Source organism: Dasypus novemcinctus, chromosome 19, assembly GCF_030445035.2.
Source record: "Dasypus novemcinctus isolate mDasNov1 chromosome 19, mDasNov1.1.hap2, whole genome shotgun sequence".
In the NCBI taxonomy this organism is placed as follows: Eukaryota; Metazoa; Chordata; class Mammalia; order Cingulata; family Dasypodidae; genus Dasypus; species Dasypus novemcinctus.
Window position 1 is genome coordinate 18,829,450 of NC_080691.1, and position 19,321 is coordinate 18,848,770.

At 42.0% G+C, this 19,321-nt stretch overlaps 1 protein-coding gene across 1 annotated transcript in view; it reads left to right on the forward strand.

Moving 5' to 3' along the window:
* The first annotated feature begins 967 nt into the window (after nucleotides 1-967).
* Nucleotides 968-19,321, forward strand: part of DIABLO (diablo IAP-binding mitochondrial protein) — a 48,237-nt gene continuing 29,883 nt past the window's right edge. The window contains exons 1-2 of the mRNA XM_058281329.1: nucleotides 968-1,975; nucleotides 2,805-2,931. Coding sequence (XP_058137312.1) covers nucleotides 1,926-1,975; nucleotides 2,805-2,931 — 177 coding nt within the window. The 5' untranslated portion in view covers nucleotides 968-1,925. The remainder of the gene's footprint in view (nucleotides 1,976-2,804; nucleotides 2,932-19,321) is intronic.

Here is a 19,321-nt window from a genome sequence, read left to right on the forward strand (position 1 = left end):
CTGTGCATGCTAACCTCTGTGTACAGATTAGAATCAAGCACTCAGGAGCTCTTGGTTCTCTAAGCTCCTGGTCCTCATACATACATGCATGCCCTGTACTTGCATTTTTTTTTAAGACAACGGCTTTTGCTTTAATTAAGTGTTCATAAGTGACCGTTGTTTGTACAGTGGTTCTTCTTGTTCCAGACTCAGAGTTGCATGGACTGCTTTCAATGTGAGTTAGGAAAAAAAAAAAAAATTGGGCTATGTACTATCTGCACTGCAAGACAAGAAAGGGCTTGAAAGAACCCCCCTAGTGTACCACTTGCTTAGCTCACCTAAGACAGCCGCGGAGCTGTATGGGCTGTGGTGGTGAAAGGCGGAGGAGAGGGGGCGGGCAGGGCTGCCAATGCCCCGCCTGGCCTGGGATCGCCTGTGCGCAGCTCCCTGGGAGCTCAGGGACCACGCAGAGGTTGTAATTGGTCTCTGGACCACACCTAGTTGGCCAGTGCAGCTGCTGCCTGAAAATCGCTCGGCTCTGTTGAGATCGCTGGAGTGTGCACACGCCTAGCTTCGGGCACCAGACAGGAGAGAAGAAGCGAGGAGCTGCAGCTGAGAAGGAATCGTGGAAACTTTGCAGAGTAAGTGAAATGAGAGTGACGGAAGCTAGTGGCTGGCAGGAAGCAGAGTTGTTGGGCAGGCAAGCAATGGAGGTAAAGAGCTGCTTTGTAATCCTGTCTGATTCGGTCTGTGGTGGAAGGTAGCAGAGCGGGGACAGGTGCAGAAGAGCAGGGGGGGAAGGGGATGAGCCCAGGATCAAATTGATGCCCACCACCTGGCACCCCTGCAAGGTGGTCCAGAAAGGATCACATATCAGAGACCCTCAAACATTTACAAGCGCTGGGGCCAGGGAGGATTGCAGAGGGGCTACAGTGAGGACCTGCTCCTTCCCCTGCCTAAATGGATCTCCTCCTCCCTCCCAGGCTGGCCCGACAACTGGAGCTGCAGCTTGAGTGCCAGGAAAGCTGTACTCCAGCCTGGAGCCACCAGCCCATTAGCAGCACTCACGGCATTAAAGATGCAGGAGGTGGGTGGGAAGAGAGGACGGGGATCAAGACCAGTCAGTGCATGGGCACGGGTAGGAGCAGCCTGGCCTCTCCTTGGAGGCCAGCCCCAGCGCTAATGGGCATTGGAGAATGAGAGCTTTCTCTTTTTTTAAGAAAGAATTCTCTGGTGTAAATGCAAAGAGAGCATCCAGATTGTTGTTATAAAGAAAATCAGTACTTCGGGCTTCCTTAGATTTGGCAAGATGCATTTAATATTTTGAGGGCCAGGACCGAGTCTTGTCAGAACGGCGCCAGGCTCAGCAAGGCTTGACAAATGCCCGATGCACCGCCTGGGTATGGCACGGGGCTGCCCTCTCCGTGCTTAGGGCGTCTCCGGGTCCCCTGCACGCAGGTCCTCGGCCCTCAGCGCGCACGGCAATGCCGGCCTCGACCACCATCCACGTGCTGCAGCTGCTGCGGGAGCTGCTCGTCTTCGTGCTGCTCAGCTACACGGTGCTCATCGGCGCGCTGCTGCTGGCCGGCTGGACCACCTACTTCCTGGTGCTGAAGTGACAGCGCCCGCCGCCCGGCCCCCGCGCCGCCGGCCTTGTCTCCCGAGGCGCGACCCCAACGTAGGCCCCATTCCCACTGTCGCCCCCTTCTCGACGCCCGACTTAGCTCCGCCCCGCGCAGAAGCCCCGGCGGTTGGACGCCCGGCGCGGCCGTTACAGCCGTTATCTTAAACTCCACCCTGCCCCTCCCCGTGCGTCCAATCCCGACCGCTCTCTCGAGGGAGGCGTGGTCACGGGGCTGGGCCCTCTCCGGAGGAGGCCAAGCCCCGCCCCCGCTCCGCGAGTACGTCACTTCCGGCGTGTGCGTGCGGCGTCCGCCCACCGTGGGATGGCGGCTCTAAGAAGTTGGCTGTCGCGGAGCGTATCCTCCTTCCTCAGGTACCGCAGCGGTCACGAAGCGGGGTGGGAGTGGAAAGAAGCGTGGCGCAGAGCGCTGTAGCTGGGGCCGCGGTGCCGCCTTGCTTGCGCGCTCTTCCCGGCGCTGAGCCGGGCCGCGGCGTCCCGCCCCCCTCAGAAGCCGTCTGCGAGCGCCCGTGTCCCTGTCCAAGCCAAGGGTTCGTTTCTCACGGACGTTTTTCAGTTTTTCCACCTACTAAAGCTTGGGCTGTGTTTTCGGGACCGCTCAACCTGTCCGCAAGCCCCCGCTGGCGCCTCGTAGTCACGGAGAGGACAGGGGACGTCACGGCGTGTCTGGGAGAGAAGTCCCGTAGGTAGCGGGTCCTTAGAGGCAGTTTCCCCTAAGGGCAGAGGGGGCCCTGGAAGTTGTCGGTTTCCGCTCGGGCCCTGTTTGCGCGGGTCTCTGGACGCTGGGGAGTGTCCCTCTTAGTGCCTGCACGGCTCCAGGTGTTTCCTGTCGAGGACTATCAAAGACACCTTGAAGCCTCGACCAGAGGTCCAGCGCTAAGTCCTGCCTACAGAACCGCTTATTTGGGTACTAGGTTTTTAAAAAGCTTTAAGGTACCATTTTTAAACTTCCACATCTGGTGTCCGTTGAAAACTCCAAAGCCATTCGACCCGCATGGCAACGGTTCCCCGGAGCCAAGTAGTTTGGGGCTTTCCCGTCCACCACGCTCCCACCAGGCCCAGTCACCTGGAATGCTGACCTAATGCTTGGCCTAAATTTGAGTTTCCAACCCCGCTCATATAAATTGAAGAGAATTTTACAGAGTGGTGATTCTACCTTATTAAATTTGATTTCCATTTCTAGGTACAGACAACATGTTCCTACTGTGGCTGACTTTAAGAAGCGCTGTTTCTCGGAATTGATAAGACCATGGCACAAAACTATGGTAATCGGATTTGGTGTAACGCTATGTGCAGTTCCTATTGCACAGGTAACTTATTCCCACTCCACCCCACAAATGACAGTATACTATATATGGTTCCAGCAACTTTTCATAGTTGAGCAAATTTTCTGTCTCATTTGACAGGAAGAGCATGTCAAGTTGTATAAAGAGGAGAGGAATAAGAAAAGCATATTACAATCTAGCAACAAAATAGTCTTTTATGCAACAGAAATTTATTGAGCAGCTTTTATGTCCCATACACTGAGAATGCAAGAATGAGCAAAACAAAATTCCTTCTCCCATAGAATTTACATTGGGAGTGGGGTGCGGTGTGAGGAGGAGGGGTGGAAACAGAAAAATATTAAATGCCAAATGGTGATGAGTGCTATAAAGAAAACAGAAATACAGTAAACAAATAGGGAGTGCTAGAAGAGGATGGTTTTATTTTCAGTAAGGTGGTCAGGGAAGACTTAAGTAGAGATCTCAACCATCTGGGGGGAAAGGGGGAGTGCACATATGGTTCCTAGGTAGAGGGAACTCTGTGCAAAGGCCCAGAAGCATTGGTGTACTTAATATGCTTAAAGAATAGCAAGGAAGTCAGTGATGAAGAGGGAGAGTACTAGATGAGGCCAGAGAGTTGCCTGAGGCATTGGACTTCTGAAAAGGAAGCCATAAAGGATTTGAACACAGACATGTCTTATAATCTGACATGTTTCTTAAAAGTTTAAAGGTTTCAAATGTCAGCTGTGTGAAACTAGGAAGACTGGTAAGAGTCTCTGGCCTCCTCCAGGAATGGGAGGACAGTAGCTTAGACTAGGGTGGCAGCGTTGGATGTGGTTAGAAGGGAGCCAAATCTGGTCAATAGGAGTTACTGATGGATTCATGTGGACTCTCAAACCTGTATTTCAAGGTTTTTAAAAGGTCTAAGCAAGTGGAAGGATAGAGTTGCCATTCACTAAGATAGAGAGGAATGGTTTTTGGGAAGAGGAAATCAAGAGTTCAGTTTTAGAAATGTCAGTCGAGATGTCTATTAGACATCTATCTAGGTGGAACTAGATAGTTGATATGAAAATGGTGCCTCAGAAAAATCACCGGTTCTTTATGAAGAACTACGAGGTGAACTAGCAATACCCATTTCAGCAGAAATACTTCTGATACTTATGTGTTTTATCACCTATAAGATTAGTTCCATTTATCACAAGTATTTTCAGCATCTTCTAAAGTTCGTTCATGAGCCATCACCCCTCAGTGCCACCCTTCAGCTGTAATTTCTGCATACTGATAATTTATAAGTCTATATCGTTAACCTTATAACCCTCCCCTAAATATCAGGCCCTTTTGAGCCACAATTAAGGCAGCCTTCCTTTCTTCCTTCAAAAGAATGTTGGGGTTTTTTCTTTCTTGGTTCATGTAGCTACTTTTAAGTCCCAGTTACCTCAGTTATGGGCCACATGACAGGACCCTCTATAAGTCATTGCCTCTCAGTACAATGGTCCCACTTCCATTCTTCCAAATTTATAATGGGCTGTCCATTATGTTACAGAATTAATACCCAATTTATTCTTCTTGCACTCCAGTGCCCTATTCAGTCTCAGTTCCCTTGTGCCATCTGCTCCATCCAGGCTAGATTTCTGAACCTCCCTTGTATGCAACAAATTTGTTCTTTTCCTCCCCCCACCTTCCCCCTTTATATACCTGACTATTCAAATCCTAACTGTCTTTAAGGCCTGAACCAAGTCCCACCTTGCCTTGAAGCTTTCCTAGTTCCTGGCTAGCACTGATCTCCCTCTCTGACCACTTAACGTTATATATTTTGATATTTGATAATAAGCCTCATGTCACTCTCCAAAGTCAGCAGAGCATAGTGAAAGGGTATAAGCTCTGGAGTGAAAAGATTTGGGTTGAGATCCAGATATATGACTTTAAGAAAGTCATATAACTCCCTTGAACTTCCATTTCCTCATCTATAAAAAAGAAGTGATAATACTTGGACTGTGGTCAGAATCATGTGAAGGCGCATTGTACAATATATAGCATTTTGCAGATTTTTAGCTTCTTGTGAACAAAGATAGTGTCATTTTTTTCCTCATAAACCCTTCCTTGCAAGGTACATACTGAATTATTTGAATGAAATATAAATAAGGTAAATTCTTTTGTTCATATATCAAAAATATTGACTTTTGCTTTCAACAGGCCATGATTTTAAGTGTCTACTCTAAATAATAAAAAAATCAAGACAGAACAAATAATAGAAGGATCGAGGGATTGGTTTCTTGTGTTTGTCAGTTTATATATGATAAATGCTCTGCGGAGGAAGAAGGCAGCATCAGTGATAAATAACTGCAAGTGTTTAGCCAAGTTAGCCATATTCCCTTAGCTTTTTTTTTAGACTTAAAGTATATTAAAAAACAAAACGCCTAAAGTACAGTTTATATTAGGGAGTAATTAAAGAATTATTTCATTTTTGAAGACCTGACACTAAAAAGAATGAAAAATACATTCAGTCGTTATTCTGTAATTGTTTTATTTTGCTCTTTCATCCTTTTTCAGAGACATACAGCAAGCTGGTCATGTCAGGTTTATGCTTAAGACATTTATCTACACTTGACCAGAAGTTTCAGAGATTTCTATACCAGTTGGCTAGTTTAAACTCTCATGTTAAATATGAACATCTCCCCAGTAATTCTCTTAAGTCATATCTCATTTCTTTCTCTCCTTAAGAACTACATAGGCTTATTTTACATATTTTTAAAAATCTTCAACTACAGAACTTACTAAGAGTAGAGGTACTCTGGTTAACGTTGAATAAGCAGGGAAGCGGACTTGGCCCAATGGATGGGGTGTCCGTCTACCACATGGGAAGTCCGCAGTTCAAACCCTGGGCCTCCTTGACCCGTGTGGAGCTGGCCCATGTGCAGTGCTGATGTGCGCAAGGAGTGCCGTGCCACGCAGGGGTGTCCCCTGCATAGGGGAGCTTCACATGCAAGGAGTGCGCCCCGTAAGGAGAGCCACTCAGCGCAAAAGTGCAGCCTGCCCAAGAATGGCGCCACACACACGGAGAGCTGACACAGCAAGATGATGCAACAAAAAGAAACACAGATTCCCAGTGCCACTGATAAGGATAGAAGCAGTCACAGAAGAAACACACAGCGAATGGACAGAGAGAGCAGACAATGGGGGATTGGGGGGGAGAGAAATAAATGAATAAATCTTTTAAAAAGGAAGGAAAGGAATAAGCGAAGAATGTGCTCCTTACCAACATAAATAGAACCCCTTTTTCCCCCAATAGAAAAGCTAGTCCAAAAAGCTCTCGTTCTATAAAGATTTATTGTTTCTAAATCACAGTGAAAGGAATTTGAGTAATTTACCAATTGAAAAACTACCAGAGATAAAAATTGGTATCTGACACAACAGAAGATATTTGCAGAATGTAATATTGTATGACAGTACTGAGGTTGATTGTTACATATTAAACTCTGAGTTTGATTACATCTTTATTTATATAGAACATTGGTCAAATAAAAATAGAGAACAGCAGCTGTAAATGTATCTCATTCAATGTTTAGAGATAGAAGGGTTAAACACATCCATTATTTTCTGTATATAAGTTCTTTTTCATTTTGAAATCTGATGGCAATCAAATTATAGCATTTTTCCAAGCTATTGTACAAACAAGATACTGAAGGCTGTCACTATATAGCATATGGCAACATAAGGACTCTTTGTTCACCAATTCTGGCACACTTCCAAAATATACCAAACAGTTCAGTTTTATTTCTGTCCAGGAGGCTGAGTTCCAAGGATTGGATATAAGCACAGCTACATATAAGCAGCAAGATTACAGTCAATAGACATTGAAAATTGAAAATGGCTGACATGGTGAGGCCAGTGGATTTCTCTGCTCATCTTTTCTTTTTGTATCTCAGAACTTACAACGAGGATCGTTTTCCTTGTGGCTGAAGAGTATCTTTTTAAAAAAATTTTTAAACCAATTTTTTTCTTGGAGTTCATTCAAAATGTACAATCAGTGGTATTTGGTATAATTACATAGTTGTGCATTCATCACTTTAATCATTATTAGAACCTTTTCATTATTTTAATAATAAAAAACCAAAATTCTTCACCTCTCAATCTTTCTGTTTCCCCTGCTGTACATAGCTGCTATTTCTGGCTATTCTTACACAAGTATTTATTTATTAAGCAGGTTTATTGAGATATGTTCACATACCACATGATCTATCCAAAGTTTATAATCAGTGGCTTTCAGTATAGTCACAATGTTGTGCATTCATCACCACAAAAAATTTTAGAAACATTTCATTACTCCAAAAAGAAAAACTCCACACCCTTTAGTATGCCTTCCCCATCCCTACATAACCCTAATCTAATTTCATCTTTATAAATTGATTTATATTTACGTTTTATATAAATGGAATCATACAGTGTTACATGTTACACAATATGTTTAGTTCATAATAGCATAATCATCAGTATTTGACTTTTGTGTCTGGGTTGCTTCACTCAACGTAAAGTCCTCCAGGTTTATCCATGTTTTTCATATGCTTTACAACTTCATTTCTTTTTTCTTTTTTTTTTTTACTTTATTTTGTATATTTAATAATTGAAAATATAAACAATTAAAAAAGAAACAGTTGAATAAAAACATACATTTCTCAATTAGATATACTAGATGCATATAATTTTTTAAAAAATCATCCAATATGTTACACAGTATATTTGGTTCATACAGTATTTGTCCTTTTGTGTCTGGCTTGCTTGGCAACATAATGTCCTCCAGGTCCATCCATGTTGTCATATGCTTTACGACTTCATTTCTTCTTACAGCTAAATAATACTCCATTGTGTGACTACACCACAGTTTGTTTATCCATTCAAAGGTTGATGGACATCTGGCTTGTTTGCAATTTTTGTCAATCATGAATAATGCCGGTATGAACATAGGTGTGCAGATGTCTGTTCATGTCACTGCTCTCAGTTCTTCTAGGTATATACCCAGTAGTGGTATTGCTGAGTCACATAGCAAATCTATATTCAACTTTTTAGGGTAGCTGATGTGGCTCAGTGGTTGAGTGCTGGCTTCCCACATATAAGGTCCTGGGTTCAATTCCTAACCCTGATACCTCAAAAAAAAAAAGTTTCAACTTCTTCAGGAACTGCTAGCCCTCCACAGTGGCTAAACCATTCTACCTTCCCACCAACTATGAATAAGTGTTCCAGTCTTTCCACATCCTCTCCAACACTTGTAGTTCTCTGTCTTTTTAATAGTGGCCATTTTGATAGGTGTGAAATGATACCTCATTGTAGTTTTGATTTGCATTTCCCTAATCATTAGTGATGAACATTTTTTCATGTGGTTTTTTGCCATTTGTCTTCCTTCTTTAGACAAATGTCTGTTCCATTCTTTTGCCCATTTTTCAATCCTGTCGTTTGTCTTTTTATTGAGTTGTAACATCTCTTTACATATATCATGGATATTAAACCCTTATCAGACATGAGATTTCCAAATATTTTTTCCCATTGAGTAGGCTGCCTTTTCACCTTTTTGACAAAGGCCTGTGAGGTACAAAAGTGTTTAATTTTGAGGAGGCCTCATTTATCTGTTTTTTCTTTTGTTGCGCATGCTTTGGGTATAAGATCTAAGAAACCACCACAAGTTCTTTAAGGTGTTTCCCTATATTTTCTTCTAGTAGTTTTATGGTCCTGGCTTTTATACTTAGGTCTTTGGTCCATTTTGAGTTGATTCATGTATAGGGAGTGAGGTAGGGGTCCATTTTCATTCTTTTGTTTATAGATATCCCAGCACCATCTGTTAAAGAAACTCCTTTGTCCCATCAACATGGACTTGGTAGGTTTGTAAAAAATGAGTTGGCTGTAGAGTTAAGGGTTTATTTCTGGACTTGCAATTCTATTCGACTGATTGATGTGTCTATCTTTATGCAATACCATGCTGTTTAACCATTGTAAGCTTTGTAATGTTTCAAAGATAGGCAGTGAGAGTCCTCCCATGTCATTCTTTTTTTTTAGACTGTTTTTGGCTATTTGGGTGTACTTTCTCTTTCGAATGAATTTGGTAATTGCTTTTTCTATTTCTGTAAAGTAAGATGCTGAAATTTCTATTGGTATTGCATTGAATCTATAAATCGGTTTGGTTAGGATTGACATCTTCATGATTCTTAGTCTTCTAATCCATGAACACAGAATTCCATTTGTTGAGGTCTTCATTGATGTCTTTTAGCATTATTTTGTAGTTTTCTGCCTATAGGGCCTGTACTTCTTTTGCTTAAATTGATTCCTAGGTATTTGAGTCTTTTAGTTGCTATTGTAAATGGAATTTTTTCTATTTCCTCCTCAGATTGTTCAATACTAGTATACAGAAACTATACTGATTTTGCATGTTGATCCTGTACCCTGCCACTTTGCTGAATTCATTTATTAGTTCAAATAGCTTTGTTGTAGACATTTCAGAATTTTCTAAATATAAGATCATTTCATCCACAAAATTTTTTTTTTTAAGATTTTTTAATTTATTTATTTCTCTCCCCTTCCCAACCCCCCCCCCCAGTTGTCTGCTCTCTGTGTCCATTCGCTGTGTGAGTTTCTATGTCCGCTTGTATTCTTGTCAGTGGCACCAGGAATCTGTGTCTCTCTTTGTTGCGTCATCTTGCTGTGTCAGCTCTCTCTGTGTGCGGCGCCATTCCTGGACAGGCTGCGCTTTTTTTGCTCTGGTCAGCTCTCCTTACGGGGCACACTGTTTGCATGTGGGGCTCCCCTACGTGGGGGACACCCCTGCGTGGTACAGCACTCCTTGTGCACATCAGCACTGTGCGTTGGTCAGCTCATCTCATAGGTCAGGAGACCCTGGGTTTGAACCTTGGACCTCCCATGTGGTAGGCGGACACCCTATTCAGTGGGCCAAATCCGCTTACCTGCAAAGAGTTTTACTTCCTCTTTTCCTATTTGGATGCCTTTTATTTATTTGTTTTTTCTTGTGTGATTGCTCTAGCTAGAACTTCTAGTACAATGTTGAATAACAGTGGTGACAGTGGTCATCCTTGTCTTATTCCCGATCTTAAGAGGGGGAACAACCTTTCCCCATTTAGTACAATGTTGGCTGTGGGTTTTTGACATATGCCTTTTATCATATTGAGGCATTTTCCTTCATTCCTATCTTTTGAAGTGTTTTTATCAAGAAAGGATAATGGATTTTGTTGAATGCCTTTTCTGTATCAATTGAGATGATCATGTGTTTTTTGCCCTTCAATTTGTTAATGTGTATTATGTTAATTGATTTTCTTACGTTGTACCACCCTTGCATATCAGGAATAAATTCTACTTGGTCATGATATATAAGTCTTTTGATAATGCTGTTGGATTCTTTCTGCAAGAATTTTGTTGAGAATTTTTACGTCTGTGTTCATTAGAGAGATTGGTCTGTAATTTTCTTTTCTTGTATCATTATCTGGCTTTGGTTTTAGAGTGATGTTGGCTTCATAAAATGTGTTGGGTAATTTACCCTCCTCTTCAATTTTTTGGAAGAATTTAAACAAGATTGGTGTTATTCTCGAAATGCTTGGTGGAATTCACCTGTTAAGCCATCTGGTCCTGGACTTTTCTTTGTTAGGAGATTTTTGATGACTGAGTCAGTCTCTTTAGATGTTATTGTTCTACGTTCTTGTATTTCTTGTATCAATATACGTTGTTTGTGCATTTCTAGGAATTTGTCCATTTCATCTAGGTTTGTTGGCATACAGTTTCTCATAATATCCTCTTATCCTTTTTATTTCTGTGGGGTCAGTTGTAACTTCACACCTTTCATTTTTAATTTATTTGCATCTTCTTTTTTCTTTGTCTAGCTAGGGGATTGTCAATTTTATTGATCTCAAAGAACCAGATTTTGGTTTTGTTGATGTTCTCTTTGTGTGTTCCTAATTTCATTTTTTTCTGCTCTAACCTTTATTTCTTTCCTTCTGCTTGCTTTGTGAGTGATATGCTGTTCTTTTTTCTAGTTTTTCCAGTTGTTCAGTTGGATCTTTGATTTTTGCTCTTCTTTTTTAATATAGCCGGTTAAGGCTATAAATTTCCCTCTCAAGACTGCCTTCGCTGTATCCTGTAAGTTTTGATAAGTTGTGTTCTCGTTTTCATTGGTCTCAATATATTTATATGATTTCAGTTGCACTTTCTTTGACTCACTGATTATTTGTGTGTTGTTTATCCTCCACACATCTGTGTATTTATCTCTTTCCTGTCTATTATTGTTTTCCAATTTCATTCCATTGTGATCTGAGAAGGCACTTTGTATAATTTCAGTCTTTTCATATTTATCAAGCGCTGCATTGTGACCTAACGTGATCTGTTCTGGAGAAAGAGCCATGGACTCTTGAGAATAATGTATAACCTACTGAGTTTGGTTGCACCGTTCATTATATGCCTGTTAGGTCTAATCTGTTTATCATATTGTCAAAGTTCTCTATTTCCCTGTTGATCTTCTGTCTAGTTGTTGTATCTAATGAGATGAGTATTGTGTTGGAGTCTCCAGCTATTACTGTAGAGATGTCTGTTTCTCCCTTCAGCTGTGCCAAAGTTTACCTCGTATTTTGGGGCACCCTGGTTAGATACATAGATATTTATGACTGTTATTTCTTCCCAGTGGGTTGTCCCTTTTATTCATATATAATCACCTTCTGTATCTCCTATAACGTCTTTGCATTTAAAGTCTGTTTTGTCTGATGTTAGTATCATTACCCCTGCTCTTACTGGTTTCTATTTGCATGGAGTATCTTTTCCCAACCTTTTAGTTTCAGCTGGTTTGTATGTTTAGTCTAAGGTGAGTCTCTTGTAAGCAGCACATGGATGACTCTTTTTTATCCATTTTGTCAGGTTTTTTCATTTAATTGGGGAGTTTAATCCATTCACATTCAATGATATTACTGTAAAGGCATTATTTACTTCCACCATTTTATTCTTTGGTTTTCATATGTCATATGTTATTTTCATCTATCTTTTTACCTTTTTTTTTTTTTGAGGTACCCCTCTTTTGCTCTTTTGATCTTTTGATTATCCTTTCTGCTATTCTTTCTTCTGTACTGCCCTCCAAGCTTCTCTCTCCTGTCTTTTTCTTTTAGGCTCTAAGACTTCCTTTAATATTTCCTGCAAAGATTATTCTTTTTTACGAACTGTCTTAGTTTTTGTTTGTGACTGACTTAAACTCACTTTCATATTTGAAGGACAATTTTTCTGCATAAAGGATTCTTGGCTGGCAGTTTTTCTCTTTCACAATCATCATTTTTTCATACCACTGTCTTCTTGCCTCCATGGTTTCTGGTGAGAAATCCACACTATTTCTTACTGGGCATTCCTTGTATTTACGTAATGGTTTGCTTCCCTCTTGCTGCTCTCAGAATTTTTTTCTTTATCTTTGATGATTGATATTCTGAGTAGTATGTGTCCTGGAGTAGGTCTTTGCATTTATGCTAATTGGGGTGTACTTTCTTCTTGGACATGTAAGTTTATTACTTTCATGAGACTTGGGAAATTTTCATCTCTTATTTCCTCAAATACTCTTTCTGCCCCATTTCCCTTCTCTTGTCTTTCTGGAACTCCCATGACGTGTCTGTTGCATTTTGTATTACCATTCACCTCCCTGACCCCCTTGCTCTATATTTTCCATTGTTTTCTCTCTCCAGTTTCAGCTGTTCTGTCTTCTGTATCACATATTCTTTCTTCAGTCATTTCAAGCCTGCTGTTGTATGACTAATGTGGTTTTTTTTTTCAAGATTTATTTTATTCTTTTATTATCCCTCCCCCCATTGTTTGCATTCACTGCCTGCCTCCTGTTTCCATTTGTTGTGTGCTTGAATTTTTTTTAGGAGGCACTGGGACCAAACCCAGGACCTCACATGTGGGAAGGAGGCACCCATTGGCTTGAGCCATCTCCACTCCCTGCTATTGTGTCTCATATTTCCTCATTGCGTCATTTTGTTGCATCATCTCACCATGCCAGCTTGCTGTCATGAGCTCATCTTCTTTAGGAGGCACCAGGAACTGATCCTGGGACTTCCCATGTTGTAGGTGGGTGCTCACCGGTTTGAGCCACATCTGTTTCCCCCTAATTGTTTTTTTTGTTTTTTGTTTTTTTAAGATTTATTTTATTTCTCTTCCCTTCCTCTCCCCCCCCCCCCCCCCAGTTGTCTGCTCTGTGTCCATTCACTGTGTGTCCGCTTGGATTCTTGTCAGCAGCACCGGGAATCTATGGCTCTTTTTGTTGTGTCATCTTGCTGTGTCAGCTCTCTGTGTGTGCATCACCACTCCTGAGCAGGCTGCACTTTTTTTGTGCAGGGCGGCTCTCCTTACAGGGCATACTCCTTGCACATGGGGCTCCCCTACGCGGGGGACACCTCTGCATGGCATAGCAGTCCTTGCGCACATCAGCACTGTGCATGGACCAGCTCACCATATGGGTCAGGAGACCCTGGGTTTGAACCTTGGATCTCCCATGTGGTAGGTGGACACTCTATCAGTTGAGCCAAATCCAAATCCACTTCCTTCTAATGTGGTTTTAATCTCGTCTATTGTATCTTTCATTCCAATGAGACCCTTTTTTTTTTTTTTTTTTTTCAGGAGGTACCGGGTATTGAACCCAGGATCTTGCACATGGGAAACAGGTGGTCAATCCCTCTGAGCTACATCCGCGCCCATGTTTTTTATTATTGTTATTTTTATCCCCCCCCTTTATGGCTTTTTCCTTGCTGTCTGCTCACTGTGTCCATTTGCTGCACGTTCTTCTGTGCTTTTGCTTGTCTTCCTTTTTGTTGCATCACCTTGCTCATTTGGCTGTCATGGTGCTTGCGAGCTGGCAGCTCTCTGTAGCATGCAGGCAAGCCTGCCTTCACAAGGAGGCCCAAGGACATGAACACAGGGCCTCCCATATTGTAGACCGGAGTCCAGTTGATTGAGCCACAGCTACTTTCCCCACTCCCCTGTTTTTAATTCAGGTTTTTAAATTCTTCTTTGTGCTCGCTCAGTGTCATCTTGCTGTCCTTTGTCTTTTTAGCCATATTGTCTTTCAGTTCATTAATTTGATTTTGGAAATTTGTGTGCATCTTGTTGATTAGTTGTCTCAAATCCTGTGTCTCTTCTGGAGCTTTGATATATTCCTCCTTATGGACCATTTCTTCCATTTTCTTAATACGGCTTGTAATTTTTTGCTGATATCTAGACATATCTGATTAGGGTGCTGGATTTACTCAGTTGCTGCATTTCTCTTTTGTAAGGTTTTTGTGGCGGGAGGCTGTATGTTACTGCTGTACTTTGATTCTTGGTTCATCCTGTTTGGTTTCTTTAGGATTGTCCCTGTTAGATGCTCAAATGTGGGCCCTGGACCCAGTAATGGATTGCAGACGGCTTTGTAGGGCCTTGGGGAAGGAGGCTAGAAAGGCCAGAAAAAACCTTTCTTATTTACGTTTAATTTCCTCATGTGCTTTTCCTTGGTCTGCCAGCAGATGGTGATCTTTGGTAACCCTCTTGGTTCATTGCCTATTTGGGGTGTATTTGCTGCAACATGGACCTGGAAGCTAAGATAGCCTTGTAATTAAAACTTTCTTGGATTACAGCAAGATGGCGGTGGAGAAAGGAAGCCCTAGAGTCATCTCCTGCTACAGGGCAGTTAGTAAACACCCAGAGTAGAAAGCTAGCTAAGGCACCTGGGGGCTTCAGGAGGCCAGAAGGGCATCTTGCAACATCCTTGAAGGAATGGAAGAAGGATACTGCCCATCTGCAGAGAAGACTCAAGTAGAGTGCTCCACGCCCAAGAGGCTGGTGCCCATCCTTCACCAGAGGCACAAGCTGCCTTGGGAGCTGTTCCGCGGCTGGAATTGAAAGCTCCACTTCCCAAAAACGGGAGGAAGAGACAGTTGGGTACCAACTTCAACTACTGATAGTAAAATTCAACGAGCTAAAGTATAATTCTAAGAACAGCTAAAGTTTGAGCTTGTGCAAATCAGAAAGAGGCCAGGAACTGCATTCTTAGTTCTGCATCTGGCACAAGGGAAAGTGGGGTGGACTGAAAATCCCAGTGCTGGTGGGGACCGACTTCTTTTCATCCAGGTCAGATTGCAGGTCTAGCCTAAGACCCAATGCCACCTCCGACAGGGAGGAAGCTGCAGGGACCTGCGCCAGCCTCTCCGGGAAATTGCCAGTCAAGCCATGGAGGCCGGTGATTGTCTTACTCTGATGGTGCAAGCTGGCCCAGAAGTTGTCTGTGACTGGATTTGGAAGCTTCATTTCCCAAAAATGGGAGGAGGAGACAGTTGGCTGCCCATTTCAGCTACTGATTGGTAGACTTAAATGGCTAAAGAATAACCCTAGGAACAGCTGGGGTGTGAATTTGTCCAAGCTGAGGGGAAGTCGGTTTGGCAAATGTCACAGTGACGGTTTCTTTCACCCACATCAGCCTGCGGCCCTAGCCTAGGCTTCAGTCCCACTTCTGACAGGGAGGAGGCTGGCTAGCTCAGCCCCAGTCTATCCATGTAACTGAGAGTGCCTTTGACTGGCACAAACTGAGTGATTCAAAGTCTGCTGGGGCAACTGCAGTCATCTTGGACCTGCTCTGCAGAGATTGCTGCCCCCACACACCTGCAGCTCCATCCATGCCCCAGGCAGGACAGAAAGGGGTGTGAAGCTTCATCAGTCTCTCTGGGCAACTACAGTCTAGGCCTGTACAACTTGGATTATTCCACACAACTGTGAGTCTGTCCCTACCTCTGCGAAAGGAGAAAGTTGGGAGAAGCTTCATCAGTCCCTGGGGCAATGAGGGCAGCTTGAGCTCCACAGTTTATAGCACCAATTACATCCTTGGCTCCTACTGCACACACAGCAAGGGAGAAAGGGCAGGAAGCCTAAACTAAAGAGAAAAACTGCACCTAGAATAAATACTCTAGTAATTCAGATGCCGAGACCCCAACCAAAACTTACAATCCATACCAAGAAACAGGAAGCTGTGACCCAGTTAAAGGAACAAGATAAGCCTCCAGATGACATAAAGGAGTTGAGATAACTAATCATAGATGTTCAAACAAATCTTAATAAATTCAATGAGATGGCTAAAGAGATTAACAATATTAAGAAGACACTGGATAAGCACAAAGAATTTGAAACCTTGCATAGAAAAATAGCAGGTCTTATGGGAAGATTTATTACACCTTTATTAAAGGTGTAATAAATGAAATTTTAAAAACATTGGAATCATATAATAGCAGATTTGAGAAGGCAGAAGAAAGGATTGGTGAGCTTGAAAAAATGGCCTCTGAAAGTGAACATACAAAAGAACAGATGAAGAAAAGAATGGAAAAAAATGAAGAAGGTCTCAGGGAACTAAATGACAGCCAGAGATGTGCAAACGTACGTGTCATGGGTGTCCCAGAAGGAGAAGAGAAGGGAAAAGGGGCAGAAAGAATATTTTAAAAAATAATGGTAGAAAATTTCTCAACCCTGTTGCAGGACATAGATATCCATGTCCAAGAAACACAATGTACTCCCATCTGAAAAAATCCAAATAGACCAACTCTGAGACACGTACTAATCAGAATGTCAAATGCCAAAGAGAATTCTGAGAACAGCAAGAGAAAAGCAATGCATAACATATAAGGGATACCCAATAGATTAAGTGCTGATTTCTCACCAGAAACCATGGAGGCAGGAAGACAGTGGTCTGATATATTTAAGATACTATGAGAGAAAACTTCCAGCCAAGAATTTTATATCCAGCAAGGCTGTCTTTCAAAAACGAGGGCAAGATTAGAATATTCACAGATAAACAGAAACTGAGAGAATTTCTAAGCAAGAGACCAGATTTTCAGGAAATGCTAAAGGGTGTGCTAGAGCCTGAAAAGAAAAGACAGGAGAGAGACGCCTGGAAAAGAGTCTAGAAATGAAGATTATATCAATAAAAGTAACTAAAAGTATCAAAAGAGTGGTGAAAATAATATATGACAGATTAAACTCACATAGTCAGAAATAAACTTAACCAATCATGTAAAGCACTTGTATTCAGAAAACTGCAACCCAATGGTGAAAAAAATCAAAAAAGTCCTGAATAAGTGGAAGAACATTCCATGCTCATGGATTGGAATAAATATCATTAAGATGTCCGTTCTACCCAAATGATATACAGATAATGCAACCCTGATAAAAATTCCACCACCATTTAAAAAAGAAATTGAAAATACAATTAGCAAATTTATTTGGAAGCATAAGGGGTCCTGAATAGTCTGAAACATCATAAAAGGAAAAGCGAACACTTATCTCCAGACTTTAAATCATACTCCCAAGCTATAGTGGTAAAAACAGCATGGTACTGACATAAAGACAGATATATAGACCAGTGGAACCAAATTGATGGTTCAGAAACAGATCCTCACATGTGTATGGTCAAGTGATTTTTGACTAGCCTGTCAAACCCACATAGGTCAGGGAGAACAGTCCACTCAGCAAAAGGGTGCTGAAAGAACTGCATATCTATAGCCAAAACAAGGAAAGAGGACCCCTACCTCACACCTTATCCAAAAATTAACTCAAAATGGATCAAAAACCTAAAAATAAAAGGAAGAACCATAAAATTTCTGGAAGAAATTGTAGGAAAATACCTTCAAGACCTGGTGGTAGGTGGTGGATTCTTAATGGAGATAAGAAAAGGACTGAGATGGACTACTAATTTTTAATGTATGTAGACGTTTTCATTAGCTTTACTGTAAAAGTATGGAAACATAGAATGGATGGTAAAAATAGTAATAGCTCATTTATAAATAGGGATATGGCTGAAAATGGTAGTCTAGGTATGGAAATGCCATTTGACAGAATACTAGAGAATAATCTAGGAACTGAATAGCACAGTAAACCAAGAGGTGGATGAGAATTGTGGTTGATGGTACAGATGTAAGAGTGTCCTTTATGAGCTAGAGCAAATGTATATCACTACTGCAGGGTGTTGGGAACGCATGAGGAAAATACAACTCGAATGACCTATGGACTGTGGTTAGCAGTAATAAATAATATTCTTGCATTTATGCCAAAGATACACTGTGTTGATAATGGGGTAGTATGGAAAATACTTGCCGAATGTACACTATGGACATGGTAACAATCAGATGATATTATCTTACCTGTAACAAATGTTCCCCCACAGTGTGGTGTGTTGATAAAGGGGTGTTGCGTGGGAATTATGCATATGTGCATGATTGTTTTATAGGTTTACAACTTCTTTCATAAAAAATATACTTAAAAAATAATAAGGTGTGTTGGGGGAAAAACACCAAATGTAAGATAAGGACTATAATTAATAGTAAGAGTTTGACAATATTCTTTTGTAATTTGTAACAAACATCTCACGACCATGCAAGGTGTTGGTGGAGGGTTGATGTATGGGACCTCTGTATGATGTTATGCATGTTTGCTTTGTAAGTTCACAACTTTGACTATACACTTAAATTGTTTATGTATGTTCATATATAAATGACATAAAGATAATAAGGAGGGTTGGGGGAAAATACTTTGGTTAGTAGTAATATTTTGGCAATGCTCTTTAATCATTAGTTAAAAAGGTTTAACAACAATGTAAGGTTTAGGTGGTAGGGTGAGTTTAAAAGTCCTCTATGATATCATATATGTTTGTTTTGTAAGTTCACAACTATTACTATACACTTATGTATGTTTGTGTATGGGTGATATATGTCAATTATTAAAAATAAAACTTTCTCAGAGGCAGTTTGCTGGTCCCCACTCCCTTTTCCCAGGTAGAAGTAATTCTACTTCCCTCTGTGCCTCATAACCAGTCCTGGGAAGCAGACTTGGCCCAATGGATAGGGCGTCTGCCTACCACATGGGAGGTCCGCGGTTGAAACCCTGGGCCTCCTTGACCCATGTGGAGCTGGCCCATGCGCAGTGCTGATGTGTGCAAGGAGTGCCCTGCCATGCAGGGGTGTCCACCGCATAGGAGTGTTCCCCGCATAGGGGAGCCCCACGCGCAAGGAGTGCACCCCATAAAGAGAGTCGCCCAGCACAAAAGAAAGTGCAACCTGCCCAAGAATGGCGCCGCACACACGGAGAGCTGACACAACAAGGTGACGCAACAAAAAGACACAGGTTCCCAGTGCAGCTGATAAGGATAGAAGTGGTCACAGAAGAACACACAGCGAATGGACACAGAGAGCAGACAATGGGGGGGGGGGTTAAAAAAAAAACAGTCCTGGTCAGTCAGTACAGAAGGAGACTGAGAGTCAGATCTCTTTTGTCCTTTGCTGGCTCCCAAGGAAAACAGTGGCCTGGAAGGGCTTGTGGGACACAGTGGATCAAATTTGTTCATTAATAGCTGAGTCATCCTTAGAATGTGTTCCTCTCTCCCCCCTCTCCTGGGGAGGTGGATCCC